The sequence below is a fragment of the Panthera uncia genome (genome assembly GCF_023721935.1).
Source record: "Panthera uncia isolate 11264 chromosome A3 unlocalized genomic scaffold, Puncia_PCG_1.0 HiC_scaffold_11, whole genome shotgun sequence".
Classification (NCBI taxonomy): Eukaryota; Metazoa; Chordata; class Mammalia; order Carnivora; family Felidae; genus Panthera; species Panthera uncia.
In genome coordinates, this window is record NW_026057578.1 from 62,125,348 (window position 1) to 62,144,616 (window position 19,269).

At 35.9% G+C, this 19,269-nt stretch overlaps 1 protein-coding gene across 1 annotated transcript in view; it reads right to left on the reverse strand.

The window, feature by feature from the left end:
- LRPPRC (leucine rich pentatricopeptide repeat containing) overlaps positions 1–19,269 on the reverse strand; it is a 112,337-nt gene that overhangs the window by 79,721 nt on the left and 13,347 nt on the right. Inside the window, exons 2-12 of the mRNA XM_049650202.1 lie at positions 17,176–17,372; positions 15,731–15,853; positions 12,890–13,011; positions 12,725–12,783; positions 11,914–12,000; positions 10,954–11,080; positions 10,459–10,603; positions 9,997–10,142; positions 9,638–9,743; positions 9,449–9,556; positions 360–478 (exon numbers count right to left, since the gene is read on the reverse strand). Coding sequence (XP_049506159.1) covers positions 360–478; positions 9,449–9,556; positions 9,638–9,743; positions 9,997–10,142; positions 10,459–10,603; positions 10,954–11,080; positions 11,914–12,000; positions 12,725–12,783; positions 12,890–13,011; positions 15,731–15,853; positions 17,176–17,372 — 1,339 coding nt within the window. The remainder of the gene's footprint in view (positions 1–359; positions 479–9,448; positions 9,557–9,637; positions 9,744–9,996; positions 10,143–10,458; positions 10,604–10,953; positions 11,081–11,913; positions 12,001–12,724; positions 12,784–12,889; positions 13,012–15,730; positions 15,854–17,175; positions 17,373–19,269) is intronic.

A 19,269-nucleotide genomic window follows, 5' to 3' on the forward strand; every position in this document is an offset into this window, starting at 1 on the left:
ATGAAAATTCATATACAAGTGAAAAGTAATGGTCAAAAACTGAAAACTTGTAGTTACACTGTAAAGCAGGATTAAGGAGCGTCTAAATGTTTTATTTACATTTTTCTTGATATTGACATATTGCCTTTTAACACACAAGAAAATTGGTGTTTTACCTTTTCAAGTTTTTTAAGTTTAACCACTATAGATGTTATACTAACTGGTGTTTTTACAAAGCTTTTAGAAAATTGTATACAGACAATGACCATTTTTAGTACTAAGCTTAATGACTTTTCTTTTTTGGGGGTTACTACTAAACAATTAGGGAGGAAAGAAATCTCTTCAATTATGAAATTAAAACCACACTTACTTGTACTCACCTGCAAAACCCCACGAACTGACCTCACGCTATCAAAGGATGGAAACACGTAATTTATATAGGTCTCCTGATCAGGATTTACTCCCACTTCATTCATTGCTTTGAGAACTTCAATTATACCTATAGGATAAAATTTAGAAGCACAGAAATGAAATACTTGTAACAAATTAACAAAAGATCAGAAAGTTCAGTTTATTTACTTTCTGAATCATAATGTATGAAAGAATACTCATTTTGTCTAAAAAGAGAAAGCAGAAAAGCAAAAGAACTGGGAAATACTATGACAAATCTATTAATCCAGTGGCAAGTACTAAGGGAATATCCCACAAATTATAACTGTAAGAAAATTTAAAACAATTGAAAAATAAGCCTAATACTTCTGGTATTATACAAATAAACACAGATCATAAAATAGCATTGCTATTACACAGCAGTGATGGATCAACACAATAAAACTTGACCAGAATAAACACTGCAGAGGGAAGGGATGAGCGGGGCACAGGGCGAGGGGATCTGTCAAGGACAAAAGCGTTCTCTCAAGCCATTATATTAAAAATTCCCTAACTGTTAACTTTAAAAAAATTTTTTTAAGTTTTTATTATTCTTGAGAGAGAGAGAGCGAGTGAGCAAGCGAGCACGAGTGGGGTAGGGGCAGAGAGAGAATTCTAAGCAGGGTCCAAGCTGTCAGCTCAGAACCCAATGTGGGGCTTGAACTCACGAAACAGGAGATCATGACCTGAGCTGAGATCAAGAGTCAGACACTCAACCAATTGAACCACCCAGGCACCCCTTAACTTCCGATTTCCTATTTTATAGGAGTAAAAAGGAATAAGGAACAACAGATTCTAAGAAATTATTATCTCGATATAGTTAAAAATAAAAATCTACAAGATTGTTTCTCCCTTCTCCCACTTACAAAAAAATCTTTTATTAACGTCTTAAAAGTCACTGCATGTTTTCCAAAGCTATAGTTAGGTTCAAATAGTGCGAACAGATTCCTTTTTTAAAATTTATATTTTAATGTTTATTTATTTTTCAGATAATGCGAGAGACAGAGTGTAAGCAGCAGAGGGGCAGACAGAGGGAGACACAGAATCTGAAGCAGGCCCCAGGCTCTGAGCTGTCAGCCCAGAGCCCAATGCGGGCTTAAACTCATAAACCGTGAGATAATGACCTGAGCGGAAGTCAGACACTTAACCAACTGAGCCACTCAGACGCCCCCAAACTGATTTCTCTATACAAGACCAATTAATCTGGAAAATTACCAAACTACTCAGGTGTCACCTAACTTGACACACAGTTTAATAAAAGAAAGGACTCTTTAAAACTTATTTTCTTTAGTTTCAGTACTTTCACATTAAAACTTCCCCTAAAGATCCCTGTGTTTGCCCTATCACATCATCTACAGAAAAATTACATTTCTACAGGGGCGCCTGGGTGGCTCAGTCGGTTGAGCGTCCAATTTCAGCTCAGGTCATGATCTCACAGTCCGTCAGTTCACACCCCATGTCAGGCTCTGTGCTGACAGCTCAGAGCCTGGAGCCTGCTTCAGATTCTGTGTCTCCCTCTCTCTTTGCCCCTCCCCACTCATGCTCTCTCTCTGTCAAAAATAAATAAACATTAAAAAAAATTTTTTTAATTACATTTCTACAAATTTGTTATATAATGTGCTCTAGCGCAATACTTGATTGTAAATTCCCACCGAGTACAGAAATATATAGGCAAGTGTGACAACATTATGAATATCTGCACATTTATTTGTTTTAATGTTTATTTATTCTTGAGAGACAGACAGAGACAGAGTATGAGTGGGGGAGGGTCAGAGAGACAGGGAGACACAGAATCTGAAGCAGGCTCCAGGCTCTGAGCTGTTAGCACAGAGCCTGATGTAGGGCTTGAACTCACCAACTGTGAGGTCATGACCTGAGCCAAAGTTGGACACTTAAGCGACTAAACCACCCAGGCACCCTGCACAATTCTTTTAGATAAAATTCAGATTATTATTCAGATTAAACAGTTTATTATACTTAAAATCACCTAATGATCTTCAAAACCTTAAATATTTAAACATATTTTTTAAGATACAAATACAATACTTAAAAAACCCTCAAGGTAAAGCATGTGCTTAGTTCTAAGTTTAGGAGAACATGCATGTTGGTCCATAGAGCACACAACAGGCATAATAATATTTGTAAGCAAAATTTAGGAGAAGTATTCCTCTAACAATTCACTAGGAATTACTACTAATAACATTGATAACTATCATAAAAAATGGCAAATCACACTATGCTCTTCTTTATATGCAAAGATTACTAAGCACTTGAGAGGAGGGCATAGCTAGTTGCCTATCAATTACTAGTAACAGACTTGTGCTAATCTAATGTCCTCAATGTCTTTTCTCACCAATAGGGATTGCTTTCATGACCATGGTTTAAAGTAAATAACTAAGTTTCTAATGAGACTCTCCAGTGAAATGACAAAACAAAAACAAGTTCAAAGTTTAAAGAGACCTTTAAGTTTAAAGAGCTTTCTACCCTGTTCTTGCACTTAATTCTAGTGTAAATCTGAGCAAATAACTTCCCCTCTCTGAGCCATAATTTCCTTTTTTTTTTAATGTTTATTTATTTATTTATTTTTTAACGTTTATTTATTTTTGAGACAGAGAGAGACAGAGCATGAACGGGGGAGGGTCAGAGAGAGGGAGACACAGAATCTGAAACAGGCTCCAGCCTCCGAGCTGTCAGCACAGAGCCCAACGCGGGGCTCGAACTCATGGACCGTGAGATCATGACCTGAGCCAAAGTCGGCCGCTTAACCGACTGAGCCACCCAGGCGCCCCTATGTTTATTTATTTTTGACAGAGAGACAGAGCATGAGTGGGGGTGGGGCAGAGAGAGGGAGACACAGAATCTGTAGCAGGCTCCAGGCTCTGAGCTGTCCGCACAGAGCCCAATGTGGGGCTCAAACTCATGGACCGCAAGATCATGACCTGAGCCAAAGTCGGATGGTTAACCAACTGAGCCACCCAGGAGCCCCTCTGAGCCATAATTTCTTAGCTTACACATTAGAAATAACAATATGCCAGGAACCATGCCTTTTAGACACTTCATCAAAAAACACTTGGCTTAATCCTTCCTAACTACCATCCTTGTTAGATTCAGCAAATTGATATGTGTCAAGGCACTCAATGAATGGAAAATTTTTCTGACTTATAGAGTCTAGGCCTAGTGAATAAATAGAAACGGTATCAAGAACTGTAAGTACTACCCACAGGCATGGAAGAAATTCTTGTGGTCTAGGCCTAGAGGAAGACTGAGAACAGGAAAAAGAGAACACACTGAACAGAAAGAATCCTAGTACTTAGTTTTGATCAATCTATCAACAGCTGACTCCTGAACAACATGGGTTAGGGGCGCTGGCTCCAGTACAATTGAAAATCCGCACATAACTTCTGACTCTCTAAAAACTTAACTACTAACAGCCTAATGTTGACCAGAAGCCTTATCAAAAACAATCAATTAGTACATTATTTTGTATGTGCTATGTATTACTGTATTCTTACAAGAAAGTAACCTAGAGAAAAAAAATGTTATACAGAAAGTGTAAGTTCTCTCTCTCCCTCTCTCAAAGTAAAGAAAGAAAGAAAGGAAGGAAGGGGCTCAGTCAGTTAAGCATCCAACTCTTGATTTTGGCTCAGGACATGTTCTCACGGTTCTCTCACGGTTCATTAGATCAAGCCCCGCGTCCAGACAATGCAGAGCCTCCTTGGGATTCCTGCTCTCCCTCTCTCTCTCTGCCCCTCCCCCGCTCACATGCACATTCTCTCTCAAAATACTAAAAAATAAACTCAAAAAAAGAAAAAAAAATCATTAAGGAAGGGAAAATACATTTTCAATACTGTATTTATTTAAAAAATCCGGGGGCGCCTGGGTGGCTCAGTCAGTTGGGTATCTGACTTCGGCTCAGGTCATGATCTCACAGTTCGTGAGTTCGAGCCCTGTGTCAGGCTCTGTGCTGACAACTCGGAGCTTGGAACCTGCTCTGGATTCTGTGTCTCCCTCTCTCTCTCTCTCTGCCTCACCCCTGCTTGCTGTCTCTCAAAACTGAATAAACATTTAAGAAAAAAATTTTTTTAATAAATAAATAAATAAATAAATAAAATAAAAAATCCATGTTTATGGGAACCTATGCAGTTCAAACCTGTTACCTGTATTTTCAGGGGTCAACTGTATTAACAAGGCTTTCGACTCTGTCTACTGGGGGCAGGGGGATGTACTTCTCTATGTAAATAAAGCTGGAAATGTCTTCAGAAGTCAATCTTTATTTTAACCAAAGTGTTAAACTGAATGATTTCTCTAAGATCAAAGACATATCTTGAATAAGAAACCAAGTCTCCTAGGGCAGGTGGGTAGCTCAGGCAGTTGAGCATCCAACTCTTAATTTTGGCTCAGGTCATGACCTCACAGTTCATGGGTTTGAGCCCCATGTCAGGCTCTGCGCTGACAGTATAGAACCTGTTTGGGATTCTCTCTCTCCCTCTCTCTCTGTCCCTCTCCAGGTCGCATGCCCTCTCTCTCTCAAAATAAATAAATAAACATTTAAAAAAAAAAAAAAAAGTTTCCTAATTGCTGGCAGGTGCTCGTAACACCACAAAACTGCAAAAACCTACACTTTATCCTGGAATCAGAAGAACGTGGGATCAAGTCCTTGCTGTCACCAAAAACTGATTTTTAGCAGTTCTTCGTCTATAAGAATGATGATAATAAAATTTTCCACTTAGCTCTCAAGGTGGTCATTTAAATTAAAGGAAAAAATGTGTGAAACCCTAAAAATACTAAATAAATGTTACTAGTAACAATAATGATTTCATTTTTTTAGCTGTCTTAAAATACCCTAGTAATTTTTTAAATTTTCTTAGTGATACACAGAGTAAATGCAGAATAATGTAACTATGTATTTGATTTTCTGATGTCTGAAAATAGACCAACAAATTGAATGTAAACAGAAGATTTTTATTTCTGTACAAAACACTTCACTCTGATATCTAGGATCCAAAGACATTTTACTCTCTTAACTCATTGTTCTTCCAAAAGGTACATTAGGGGGAGGAGTGTATTCTGCTCATTTAGAGGATGTGTGATGCCAGCATTTTTTAACATGTATTTTTCTAACTGAAATTAAAGTTGGTTTAAGAAAACCCAGGTCCAGGGGCACCTGGGTGGCTCAGTCGGTTAAGCGTCCGACTTTGGCTCAGGTCATGATCTCGCGGTCCATGAGTTCGAGCCCCGCGTCGGGCTCTGTACTGACAGCTCAGAGCCTGGAGCCTGTTTCAGATTCTGTGTCTCCCTCTCTCTCTGACCCTCCCCCGTTCATGCTCTGTCTCAAAAATAAATAAACATTAAAAAAAAATTTTTTTTTTAAAAGAAAACCCAGGTCCACACCTGTCTGATCAGTTAAGTTCAGTCACTCCCTTAGGCATTCTGAGGGAGGATACAAAGATATTCACTTCAATAACTACAGTCCGATGGGAGGATAGAAAAACTTATCAATAAGGAGAAAAAAACATGATTGATCTCACATACCCACTTACCTCCTCCTAAAAAATACAATTCATATATTTTTTTAATTTTTTAAATATTTACTTATGTATTTTGAGAGAGAGGGGACAGCAGGGGGGGAGGAGGAAAGAGAGAATCCCAAGCAGGTGCCTTCATATTTCTCTTTTACTTATTTTTACTTTTATCTTTTTTTAAAAATGTTTTTCTACGTTTATTCATTTATTTTGAGAGAGAGAGAGAAAGCACGAGTTGGGGAGGGGCAGAGAGAGAGGTGAGAGTGAGAATCCCAAACAGTCTCCATGCTGCCAGCACAGAGCCCAACACAGGGCTTGAACCCACGAACCGAACCATGAGATCATGACCTGAGCCGAAGTCAGATGCTTAACCAACTGAGCCACCTAGGTGCCCCTTGTATTTTTCTTTTAAATAAAAAGATTAAAATAATCATATATTAACCTAGAGAAACATAGATTCCAAACCTCTGTGAACTTAGAAAATCAAACTAAGACTAAGCAATCGAATACAAATATTTAAGGAGCACCTGATGGCTCAGTTGGTTGAGCCACCAACTCTTGATTTCGGCTCAGGTCACAATCTCACAGTTATGAGATCTGAGCCCTCAGCAGGGCTCCGTGCTGGGCATGGAGCCTGCTTAAGATTCTCTCTCCCTTTCCCTCTGTCCCTCCCCAACTTGTGCACGTGCTCTCTCTCTCTCAAAAAAAAAAAAAAAAATTTTCAAAGATAGTCACGACAAAGTTTATGAATCCAGAGGAAAGCCTCCATTCAAAAAGCTTTGTAGAATTAAAATAGTTTATACTTCTGGGAAAGATAAATGGTTGATCTGAACAACTTTCACAAACTATGACCACTTACTCCACATGATTTTTGAGTCTTATGTAGGGCACTCCCTCTACCAGAGGCAATATCTTATTTCTTGAAAAGTATTCTCTATTCAACCAACTTTACTCAATTGGCATTCAAGCTTCTGTATGGCCCCTTCCTTATAGATCTTATCCCTTCTATACTCTTAACTTTTCGGTTTTCTAAATATACTCAGAGATATAAATCCTCAATCATTTTGGGTTATTCCCTCTCATCCAGGCCAACTTGCTAAAATTCGAAGTGGTGACTTTTCCATTTGTGCCACAGAGAAAAATACTAGTAAAATGAGCTGTAAGGAAATCACTGTGAGAATCTTCCTTAGGGGTTGGTGATGGCTGAACTGGCAGCCAGAAATATTCTAGAATTCAATAATAGTATGAATGATCGTAGTATCGTTGAAAACTCTTGCTTCAGTTTGATCTGATCTCTAAATACCTTTCTTTGATTTCATGAAGGGTTTTATCTATTCCTTATGAAACGCTCCTCTACATCTTCCAACACTACAGCTGTTATTTTCTTCTGTTCTTTCTACCAGTTTATATAGGACATTTTCCTGGACAAGAACAAGTTCATTGCACTGATAAAAATGTGACCTTCTTACCTGACCCTGAAGAAACCATACAAAGTATATATAGCCATTTTGTTGTCACATGAAGGACAACTGGAGAACACATACTTTACTATATTTCTGGAGCTCCCACAAAGGGAGAAACTAGTTTTTAAAAACTGTAACACAACTGACAGTATCTTGTACTTCAAGTTACCTTTCTCAACTTTTATGTTTTTCCAGATAAAACCATCACTGATTAAAAAACTTATACCACTTTTTTAAATGTCCTAATGTAAAAACTGGCACCTAACTTTTAGTTAATAGCTAAGAATTTTTATAAAATAAACACAACATAACACTTACAAATGTCTAACACAGAGGTATTTTGATATTTAAAAAGAGTGTTTAAATTTTTTTTTTTTTTTACGTTTATTTATTTTTGAGACAGAGAGAGACAGAGCATGAACGGGGGAGGGGCAGAGAGAGAGGGAGACACAGAATCGGAAGCAGGCTCCAGGCTCCGAGCCATCAGCCCAGAGCCCGACGCGGGGCTCGAACTCACGGACCGCGAGATCGTGACCTGAGCTGAAGTTGGACGCTCAACCGACTGAGCCACCCAGGTGCCCCAAAAAGAGTGTTTAAAATAGAACAGAAATCCTCAGTTCTAAGCCCAGCAGCACTGACAGCTAGGTGTGGAATCCAAGGTCAGTCATGGAATCTCTCTGCTGCTCTCAGTTACTTCATTAATATAAAGCAGTCTTTCAACAAGGCACCTTTGTGATCTAAATTATAAGCTTCTAAGAGAGGATGGATTCAAGATAAAGCCCATTTTTCTACTAGTCTGAGCTACAACTATCAAAAGAAATCACCTGAATTCTTCTATGCTTACTAAGTTGTTAAAGTGTGGTAACCAATTCAAGTCTAGACACACTGATACGGTTGAAGAAAGCAAATTTTCCTGATGAACAAACAAACATTTCAACAGGGGTATTTTCTTATCTGTGTAGAGGTGGACAATATGAATATGCCCGAAGATTTTCATGGAATGATGTAAATTTTCTCTGGTTCAAAAATACTGTGTTAAAGGTTACTTCTTGGGAGCTTTCAGAACTGGAGGATGTGCAAAGAGTTAATCAACTAGCATACTGTTTTCATGAAGATTTTTCTAAAAAGGATTTTGAGACTTTTATAGCCAGAAACAATTAGGGAATACTTGTTTCACTATTTCCTTTAGACCAGAAGACGACTATATATTTAAAATAAAATTGCAATATGAAAGTCTGCTAAAAGCACTTTTTTTGTTGTTTGTGCATTTTGTTTGTCACCCAGTGTCATACTAACAACTCTGCATCTCATTCTAAAGCACATTATACTGCGAGATAAAATGAAAAAGACCATTTTTTGTTTCCCCAAGGGGGAAGTACTTCTGTTAAAAGCATCTTTTTATGAGACTACTCTTTCTGAATTACCAATAATGCAAACCAAAGAATTAGATACTGTACTCTAAAATTTAATATTTGTTCAATTCTTATTCATATCCTATAGGTATCCCATGTGTACAAGGAAAAAGTATGCTAAATGCATAAGCGTACTTAAGAACCTGAGAGATTGAACATTTCTGTCCTTCAATCAGCAGGCTGTCAGGTCATGAGCACTCATTTTGCAATAAAAGTTTTCCTGCCTTTCCTATTATTGTAACTCAGCTCAGTTAAGGAGACTGGTCCACAAAGAAAATGGCTTGATTATGTATAACTTTATCTTGAATAAGGCTAGACAAATTAATTTTGAACGGTATATGTAAAATCAAAAACTAAGGAGCTTTTCGAAAAACTTAAAAATAAAAAACTGTTTAAAACTACACTCACAAGTCTGAGTATCAAGATCAGAGACGAAGTCAGAATGAAATTAAGACGAAAGAAATCCACTATGTTTTTAAAAATGCTTGCCCAATTCTTGACTCTGACTTCAATCAATTCTATTTTCTCAGAAGGTCTACTACTCAGAGAGAAGTTTGCCTTCCCAAAGAATCCAACTAGATGTGTGTAGAAACTTACACTGGATCTCTGGACCATTATGAATCTGTAAAAGGCAAAACCTAACCTTGAACATTTTTCTCCTTCTGATGTCCAGCTAGCAATGGCCAGAAATAATGAGTTCTGACAGGAAAACCTTCTTCCTTCAGAGCCTTCATTAGAGCTTTTGCCAAATCTGAAAGAGATATCATAAAATATTACAAAGCTACTTCAGCAAAACTTATTTATGTCAGTTTTAATGATGAGAATATCATACCAGTTTTATTGGCTTGTAATGCGCAGTGGAGTGTGAACTGCAAAGGAGATGTATGCATCTGGGATTCCTTTAACTGCTTGCAGTAATCTTTCAGCTTCTCTGCAGGCTAGGGGGAAAGGTACCACACATCAGCTGGGTCTGCAAATATCCTACCATTTGACCTTCTGCAGATATGCTACCACTCCTGGAATGAAAAATTTCAACCTCTCGTCCTCTTTCTAACTGATAAACTTATAACACAGAAACAAAGTTTTCATAATGTTTGTAACTGGTCTCATCTCATAGTATGTTCTTCTACTTTATAGACTCTTATTTCACTGCCTATTACACTGTCAATAAAGTAAAAACAGACAGGATACCGTATTCATAGTCACACAGTGTCGTAAAAAGAAACTGCCAAAGTCATTCAGATTGTCTTCCCTTGATACAGGACATGCTAATAAAATTTGGAATGCTGTATCTTCCAATTTTTCAGTGACTAAAAGCAGAATGAGGTTCATTGCATCTGGGAAGAAAAGAAAAGAAAGACATATTCTGTTACTGAATTGAATAATATTTTTACACTGCAGCCACTCTGAAAGACAAACTTATGAACTACAAAGGCCAAAAGGATATATCTCCCAGATAACAGTGAAACACTTCCAAATCAAAACATTCCCATCTGCTCATTAACTCAAGTTGTTTAGTTCATTAATCTGACTTCTAAGAGTCCTGTGTTCATGCACTACAATCCCCTATCGTTAGAGAATGCCCTTTCCATCATGTAAAAATAGTAATTCAGATTTTTAGAAAAATCATAAAAATAAATTTTTAAAAACTACCTGGAATATATCTTCTTTCATATGTAATTTTTTCCAAAATTTCTGGGACATATTGAGAATACCCAGCTTTACTGAAACTAAAAATAATTTGCAATAAATCACGGTCCATAAGGTAAAGATCAGACTTCTTCACCTTCTCCAGAGTCTGTAGACAGTTTCAGAAATTAGAAGAACGAGTTAGAAACCAGTATTTTTAAATTATAGCCAAATAAATTAAAATACCAAAATTTAAAAAATTAGGAACATACACCATCTAAAGGTTTAGGGATTATATTATAAAACAGAAAACATTACATTTCAGCAATAACTGTAAGACCAACACCAAGGTACCAAACTTTAAAAATTCTCCATCAATACTAATGTCTACAAGAAATACCTTTAAAAACAGATATAAGCTACACTTTTCTGCTTCATGCAAAACATAACACAAGCTCACACAAATGATTTTTTTTATGCAATAGTTTTAAAGTATTATTTACATGACATAAGACATACCTGCTTAACATGATCAATGTCACCCTTTTCAGCATATGCATTCAATAATGCTAAGTATGTGTCTGGACCAGGCTCAATTCCAGCCTCTCTCATCACTGTGAGAATATTTTCTGCATTCTCTATATCTCTGGAAGTTATTCAAAGAAAACAGAACAGATTATTATAATACTGGCAAATGTAATACTATCATTCTAAAATATATTAGCCTGTACTTATTAAAATTAACAACTCTTATAAACCATTTAGCAAAGGACATCAGAAAAGAGCAAATACACATGAAACCAGCTGTAGGTTTCTGAAACAACAAAAATAATAAATGTTCCAAATTAAAGAGAAACCAAACTGCATAATAATCACCTAGACCTTAAATTAATGTGCCCTCTTTCATCAAGTGTGCTATGACTCAAATTTACCTTTTTAGGGAAGAACAACATTTAGTAAATTATTCTTCAAAAATAAAACTGTTTTCCAAGAGCATCAAGAGAGCAGTTAAAATACAAAGTCAAGGGGTGCCTGGGTGGCTCAGTCGGTTGAGCATCCGACTTCAGCTCAGGTCATGATCTCACAGTTCGTGAGTTCGAGCCCCGCGTTGGGGCCTGTGCTGACAGCTCGGAGCCTAGAGCCTGCTTCGGATTCTGTGTCTCCCTCTCTCTCTGCCCCTCCCCCACGCATGCTCTGTCTCTCTCTCTCTCTGTCAAAAATAAATAAAAATTTAAAAACAAACAAACAAACAAAAAGTCAACTAGTTTGGATCAGGCCCAATTTTTAAAATTGAATTATTTTCAAATAAAAGTTTTATGAAACAGATAAATTTAAGAATAAGTTATTAAAAAATTGCATGTTCTACTTCACACGCTCAAAATTTTTGAGGGGTTAGATAAACATGGTTTAAGAATTTTCTACAATAATTTCCTATAATTTAAACCTCGCTCGAGAACAAAACCTTAAGTTGAACATTACCCGGCTCTTGCATGCCCTGTAACAAGAGCACTGAAAACTGCCTCCGTGATTGGCAGGTCCTTAGTTTTCATAAATCCAAGAATCTTGCTGCAATAAAAGAGAAATGAAAATACTTTTTGGAAATATACATCAGAACCACTTTTTACAACATACAAACACAAAATCTAACTCCCTGAAATTATATCAATTATATCAAATTATAGATCTTGAACTACCCTTGGTAAAAATAGCAGGTAAGTTTTTAAAATGTGATTGTTTCTTCTATACTAATTAACCTTTAAAAAGCCTATAAAGCTTAATAAAAATCCATTCAATTAAAAATGAATTATACATTTCAATTTATTCCTTATTTCCTAAAGCTGCCATCCAAAAGCAGTACTAAATTTTACAGAGAAATAAACGTCACAACTGATTTTATATGAATCAGCAAGATAGAATATTGCAAGTTTTATAAATGAATAGTTTACATGGCTAAGAACATTTCCTTTAGGAAATAATCAATTTAAAAGGACTAAAGGCAACTTTATACACCTCAGCAATTTTAAGCCTCTGTTCCAGTAAATCCAAATTTTAATTAAAATAGCAATACTCAAAAAAAAAAAAAAAAAGCAATACTCATTTATCTTTCTCCTCTTACACAATTTTATATTTTATCTAAGTCATATTACCAAATTTGCTAGATTAAAATCCTTCTGAAATAATTTCCCTAAGAATAAGCTTAAAAGAAAAAAAAAAGACAAATAAACGTATCCTAGGTTTACAGGACTTAACAAATTTGTTTCCTTAAACATACATTTATAGAGCTCCATACCTGGCACCTTCAATATCTCCTACATTACAATAAGCTGCGATCAACCTCTGGTATGTCACCTGTCAATGAAATGGGCTAGTTAATATTTTTTAAATACTATCTTTTTCCTGGGGTTGAAAAAAAAAGTGATATAACCAATAAACATTTACAATAGCAGCTACCTACTCGATTTGGTTGAATGTTTGCTTCCTCCATTTTTGCCAAGAAGTCAGTTGGTGAAAATTTATATTCATTTTGAAGATAGACTTTAAGTAAAGCATTATAATGACTTACATCATACACAGTACCTACAAATAAAATTTAAATCAAATTTTTAGAAAAGGACCTAAAATCATATTCTCTATCACAACTAAAATATGCATACTTAAATTTAACAAACAAAAGGGGTAAAATGGTCACTTCAGCATTTCACCCCATACTTAGGCCCAACTATACAGAAATCTTGTCAGAACAGAGCAAGTTATGCATTTAAGACAGTAATTAACTGAATTACTATACAATCACAAGTAACTGCTTATTCAGATGTTAAGATGTAAAGTGACAAAGATTTCCTTACTTATGAAGCATAATATCCCTTCCTGTTAGAAAATGCTGACAATACCTCTGTATTTAAAGTGACAAACATTTTTGATAGAAAGTAGTCCTTGCCACAGAACAGACACACCAAGACGGACTGTGACTGCAGTTGTTCTATACAGGGAGGACTGTACTAGCAGACCTGGTTATTTACTCACCAGGCTACTCAGTGTTTGTTCGAAGGCTCCATTTCCAGTTACAGTTTCTAGTCTGCTATTGTTAATTACCCCTATTCCAAAGCTCTTTGTTTTCTTCCAGGCCCTATCTTGCCTAAGGCCACATCAATCAAGGTAGCCACTCAGCCTTCCTCAACCCACTGATGACATCTTGGTCATCGTATCAATCTAATGCTATTTTTTTACTAAATTTGCATGAATTAAATTTTATTTCTAAACTGCCTGTAGCAACACAGGCCTCTGGTCAGTCACTTTGAGATTCTAGACCACACAGGACTTACTCTATTAATATTTGCTTTTATCTTACTAAACTTGTACATACTGTGCTATGTTTCAGAAACTGTGCTAAGTGCTCTGCATCTAGAGGCTCTGTTAGTCTTCACAACAGCTTTGGGACGTACTCTTATCCCCATCTTATGCATGAGGAAAACTGACTCTTCCACTTGTCCAAGGCCACATGGCTAGTAAGTGACCACAGATTTGAATGCAGGTGGTCTGCCCTGAGTGCCCAATCTGTTAACCGTTGTAACACTTTATATAAGGCCTTAAGGGGAACCATGTACAATTCAACATCTGCAATGTGATTGTGCATCAAGGTTACCATACGGTGCCTGAAAACTTCTAAAAAATCATCAAGTTGAACTCTAATAATGGTTGGCTAAAAAGCGGCTCTAAGACTGAAAGAACGAACGTATATCCTTTTTCACAAAAATTTCTCCCAGTTCAACATGTATTTTTAAATCACATGACTTACTGACATACAGAAATTTCTAGTTTTTTTGAAGTCAATTCTTTATTTTCACTTTCCTGCTGCTTTTATACCTAGAAGACTATTTTCCATTCTGAAATCCATTATTCATCTATTCTCAAAACTTTAAACAAACGAACTTGTCATCAAAATTAGTTCTAGATGAATTCACAACTGAGGTGAAGCTCTGTGTTTATTGTATAGTTTTTTTCCATATAGATACTACATGTTTCTTGAAGGATATTCATAGATATTTTATATATTTGTGACTAAACTTAAAACCTTCTACCCATTTTATTTTCTAACTAGGAAAAGTTATAGATTCATGAACATTTAATATTTCCTACTACTTTACTGTAAGTTGATTTTCTGGGATTTTACAGGTAAACAAGTATATCATCTAAAGAACCGTAATTTCTCATATTGTTTCACAACTTATTTCACTGCATGATATTAGTTGTTGGCTTTAAATTTAACATGTTAAAGAAGTATCCTTCTATTCTTTGTTAAGGTTTTTAAAAATCAAGAATGAACATTGGATTTTATCTAATGGTCTTTTAAACTATGTTATTTTCTGAATAGATACTATGTTCACGGTTCAAAATTTTCAAAGCATAAAAAGGTACAGAGTAAAATTGTATCTGGTATTTATTATCCTTCAAGAATTATTTTAATGTTATATGCATATACAGATATAAATATTTTTCTTCAAAATAGTAGTATACTATATACACCATTCTGCACCTTAATTTTTCCTTCTATTTTGGAGAACACCCCACGTTAGTATAGAAGAACTCCTCCTTTTTTAACAGTTGCACAGTATTCCATTTCATGGACACCCCATAATTTATCTGATCCCCAGTGAGAGACATTAGAGTTGGTTCCAATTCCTAACTATTACAAACAAGCCACAATAAAGGATATCCCTTTGCACATTTGAATATATCTGTGATCTAAATTTTTTTTTTTAATTTTTTAATGTTTATTTATTTTGGAGAATGGAGGAGAGGGAGGGGAGGGTCAGAGAGAGGGGTACACAGAATTCGAAGCAGACTCCAAACTCTGAGCTGTCAGCACAGAGTCTGATGCGGGGCTCGAACTCATGAACCACAAGATCATGATTTGAGCTGAAGTCAGATGCTTAACCTGCTGAGCCACCCAGGTGCCCCTGTTATCTAAATTCTAACAAATGGAACTGCTTGGTCAAATGGTATGTGCGTTCCCAACTTTGACAATACAACTGCCTTTTTATCCTGTCCTTTTTGTTTTTAACTTACCATAAAAGTAATAATTGTTATGAAAATTACTTTATTTTTTCATTTGAGTATAGTTGACAATTATTTTATTCTCAATGCCTCTAGATGTCGCTATAACTCACCAGATAAATATTACCAAGTAGCTCTTCCATAAAACTGAATTATAGCATTTATGTAAATAAATTCTTATTTACCAAAAGAAAAAATATCTACACGTTTTACATATACACATATTTTTAAACAATCATACCCAATTTCTGAAGTTTGTCCCATATCCTATGAGCAAATTCGGTTCTCTCTGATAACTGTAGTTCAGGCAAGAGAGAACCACAGCTGCGCAGGAGAAGCAAGGCTTGATTACCACCTGGGCTCCCTGTGAAAAAAGGTAATGGATATCATTTAACACAACAGCAATATCATACAGGTAAATATCAAAACTTAAACTGAAATCCATAAATAGTCAAAACTCTCCTGCCTCACTGAGATGTTAAGAGTACCCACAAACTAGAAAAACCCTACTCAAATCCACAAGTAACATTTACAATGTTACTAAAAATTATGTTTTTAAAATTAGTCTGCTTTTAAAAAGCTAAGGTTATGAATCCATGTAATCTGCAAGGCTCTATACCATATAAAAATACACAGAACTTAATTTATAAGCACTACTTACTATAATTCAAAGGCTAAGCTCAGTATCTTATGAAAATAGTACAGAGCAGTACAATTAAAACCCATGAATACCAAGTTTACAATCAATTACAAAATAATATAAACTTCCTTCTCCCTTTATCCATGGCCTTTATCTACATGTCTCTGAAAGATGACTTTAAAACCAAACAAAAACAAAAAACAAACCACTCACTGTATGATTCCACTTAAATAAAATATCCAAAATAAGAAATCTGCAAGGCCAAAAAGTACACTAGCAGTCGTCTAAGGCTGGAATGGATGAGGGGTTGGGGGACAATGGCTACGGGTTTGGAGATTTCTTTTTGAGGTGATAAAAATATTCTAAAATTAACTATGGTAATAGTCGTTCAACTCTGAGTAAATCAAAAAGAGAAAATGATACAATAGCTTTTAAATACACACAATTATAACTGACACTTCTTTGATATCCATCATCATTAGATTCCATAGCTTCTTAATGTGAATGAAATCCACAGATGGGCTTTAGGAAGCTGGTGAATATTCTGTAACTACATGCAAAATTATGTGCATGTTTGCATGCTCGGCTTGTGGGGGGTGGGAGGTGGTAAAAGGGCCTACAACCTTCCACCAGATTATCAAAGTAAGTGATTCAAATGGATTATAATAGCTAAGTGAAAATGAAAGGGAAATAATGATTATTGGTCCTTCTGGGAATCTATCATATGTAAGCATCTTAGGGACAGTTGACACCATACAAGGCAAGATAAGAAACAGCTTCCAAACGATTTACCACTGAGTGACTTTTTTTTATAAAAAAGTGGAAAGCAAGAAGACAATTTTTATTTGCTGATTTTGGAAAAAATATCTAATACAAAAATGTTTCATGCAAAACTTTGCCCTGATGAGTTGGAAAGATCAAAAGATCACAATCATAACATAAAATCATGATCAATAGAAATAACAAACAAAATTAAAAGTATCAAATAACATGTTTTGCAGTGATCTTGCCCTGAAACAAGAAAATATATAAAAAATTTGAAATACCTGAGTGACAGGTGTTATCAAAGACTTTTTGTAGAAGAGTCTTTGGGATGCGGCCAGTTCTTCGGACAGAATTATCCAGTCTCATTAGAGCCCAGTCAAATTGACTGGCGTTCTTTCTATGAGAGGAGGGCTCCTCTTGAAGATAATTCTTTTTCTCAACAGCAATGGCATATAGCCTGGCTTGGCTCAGCAGCCCTCTATAAAATGAAACACAATTGGTAACTAACTAAACTCACTTATTATCCATATAAATTCTTTTATTGAGCAAAATTTATACAAAGTTTATTGGTTACCAAATACCTAAATTCTGGTACAAAACCAGAAATGCTCAGAGAAGTGTAAGATGGTAGGAAAGAAAAGTTCTGCCTTTTACTCTAAATAAAGTCACAAGCACACACAAATTGTATGCAAAGTAAATCTCCTGAATAACTGTGTCTTGATAACTTTCCACATGGAATCATTTCAAAGTAAGACAATAATATGATGTGGTTTAAGCGTGTGTGTGTGTGTGTGTGTGTGTGTGTGTGTTTTATTTTCCTTAAGTAAAAACAGCTTAATGAAGGAAAATGAAGCAGTTTATGCTACAAAGTTCTTCTCACCTTTACAGAGATCTAAAATGTACTTAAAATTCTGATAACTGCTTTCTAGGTGTAATCTCATTATGAATTTAAATTTAAAAGAAGACCAATAACCAAGTTTAAATTATGCAATTTTTTAAAGAATCATTCAGGACCAAAGAATTTTCAATCTCTCTAAATAAATTTGAAACATTTTATAGTGACTGTTTCGGCTCTCAATTCATAGCTGCTTTCCATCTGTCAAAATACTAATTATATAGTACCTTTCTAGTTATTTTAACAACTTCAATCATTGAAAATAAAACTAGATTTCTGGTATTAAACATCATTAATTTTCAGGGGCTCCTGGGTGACTCAGTCGGTTAAGTGTCCGACTGCGGCTCAGGTCATGATCTCACGGTTTGTGGGTTCGAGCCCTGCCTTTGGCTCTGTGCTGACAGCTCAGAGCCTCTCTGCCCCTCCCCCGCTTGTGCTCTGTCTCTCAAAAAATAAATAAACATCATTAATTTTCAAAAATTAAAAAAAAGTTTATAAATTAGATAAGGTCAGATTAATACATGTAGGTTTATAAAGAACAAAAAACCTTTTTTTTTTTAATTTTTTTTTAACGTTTATTTATTTTTGAGACAGAGAGAGACAGAGCATGAATGGGGGGAGGGTCAGAGAGAGGGAGACACAGAATTTGAAACAGGCTCCAGGCTCTGAGCTGTCAGCACAGAGCCCGACGCGGGGCTCGAACTCACGGACCGTGAGATCATGACCCGAGCCGAAGTCGGCCACTCAACCGACTGAGCCACCCAGGTGCCCCAACAAAAAACCTTTAAAGCATTCAATATTTTAATAATAGGAGAACTAACACATAAGCCAAATGCTCTAAAACATGAAATCAGAGGTATTCCATACTGCAGAAATATAGGCTATACCTAATTTACAAATAACAGACTTAAAAATAATCCTTATGTGTGAGAAATACCCTATCATGAAACTTTGAATTGAATTTAAACTTTCTCTGCATTCAAACACCACTTTTTAACACAAAATTTCTAATGCACAAAGATTTACATTTATTCCAAAATATCTTAGAGTTTCCAATAGCAGCTAGTTAAGTATAACTAAATAATGTATACAAAGTACATATTTTTTTTTTGATTGAAGTACAAATTGGAATCAAATTAGGATATTTTTTTTTTTAATTTTTTTTTCAACGTTTTTTATTTATTTTTGGGACAGAGAGAGACAGAGCATGAACGGGGGAGGGGCAGAGAGAGAGGGAGACACAGAATCGGAAACAGGCTCCAGGCTCCGAGCCATCAGCCCAGAGCCTGACGCGGGGCTCGAACTCACGGACCGGACCACGAGATCGTGACCTGGCTGAAGTCGGACGCTTAACCGACTGCGCCACCCAGGCGCCCCTACAAAGTACATATTAACAGAGTGTGATATAAAAAAATACTTATTAATCCAGGGACACCTTCATGATAATCCCATTTTTCTTGCATGTGTACATTTTTACCCC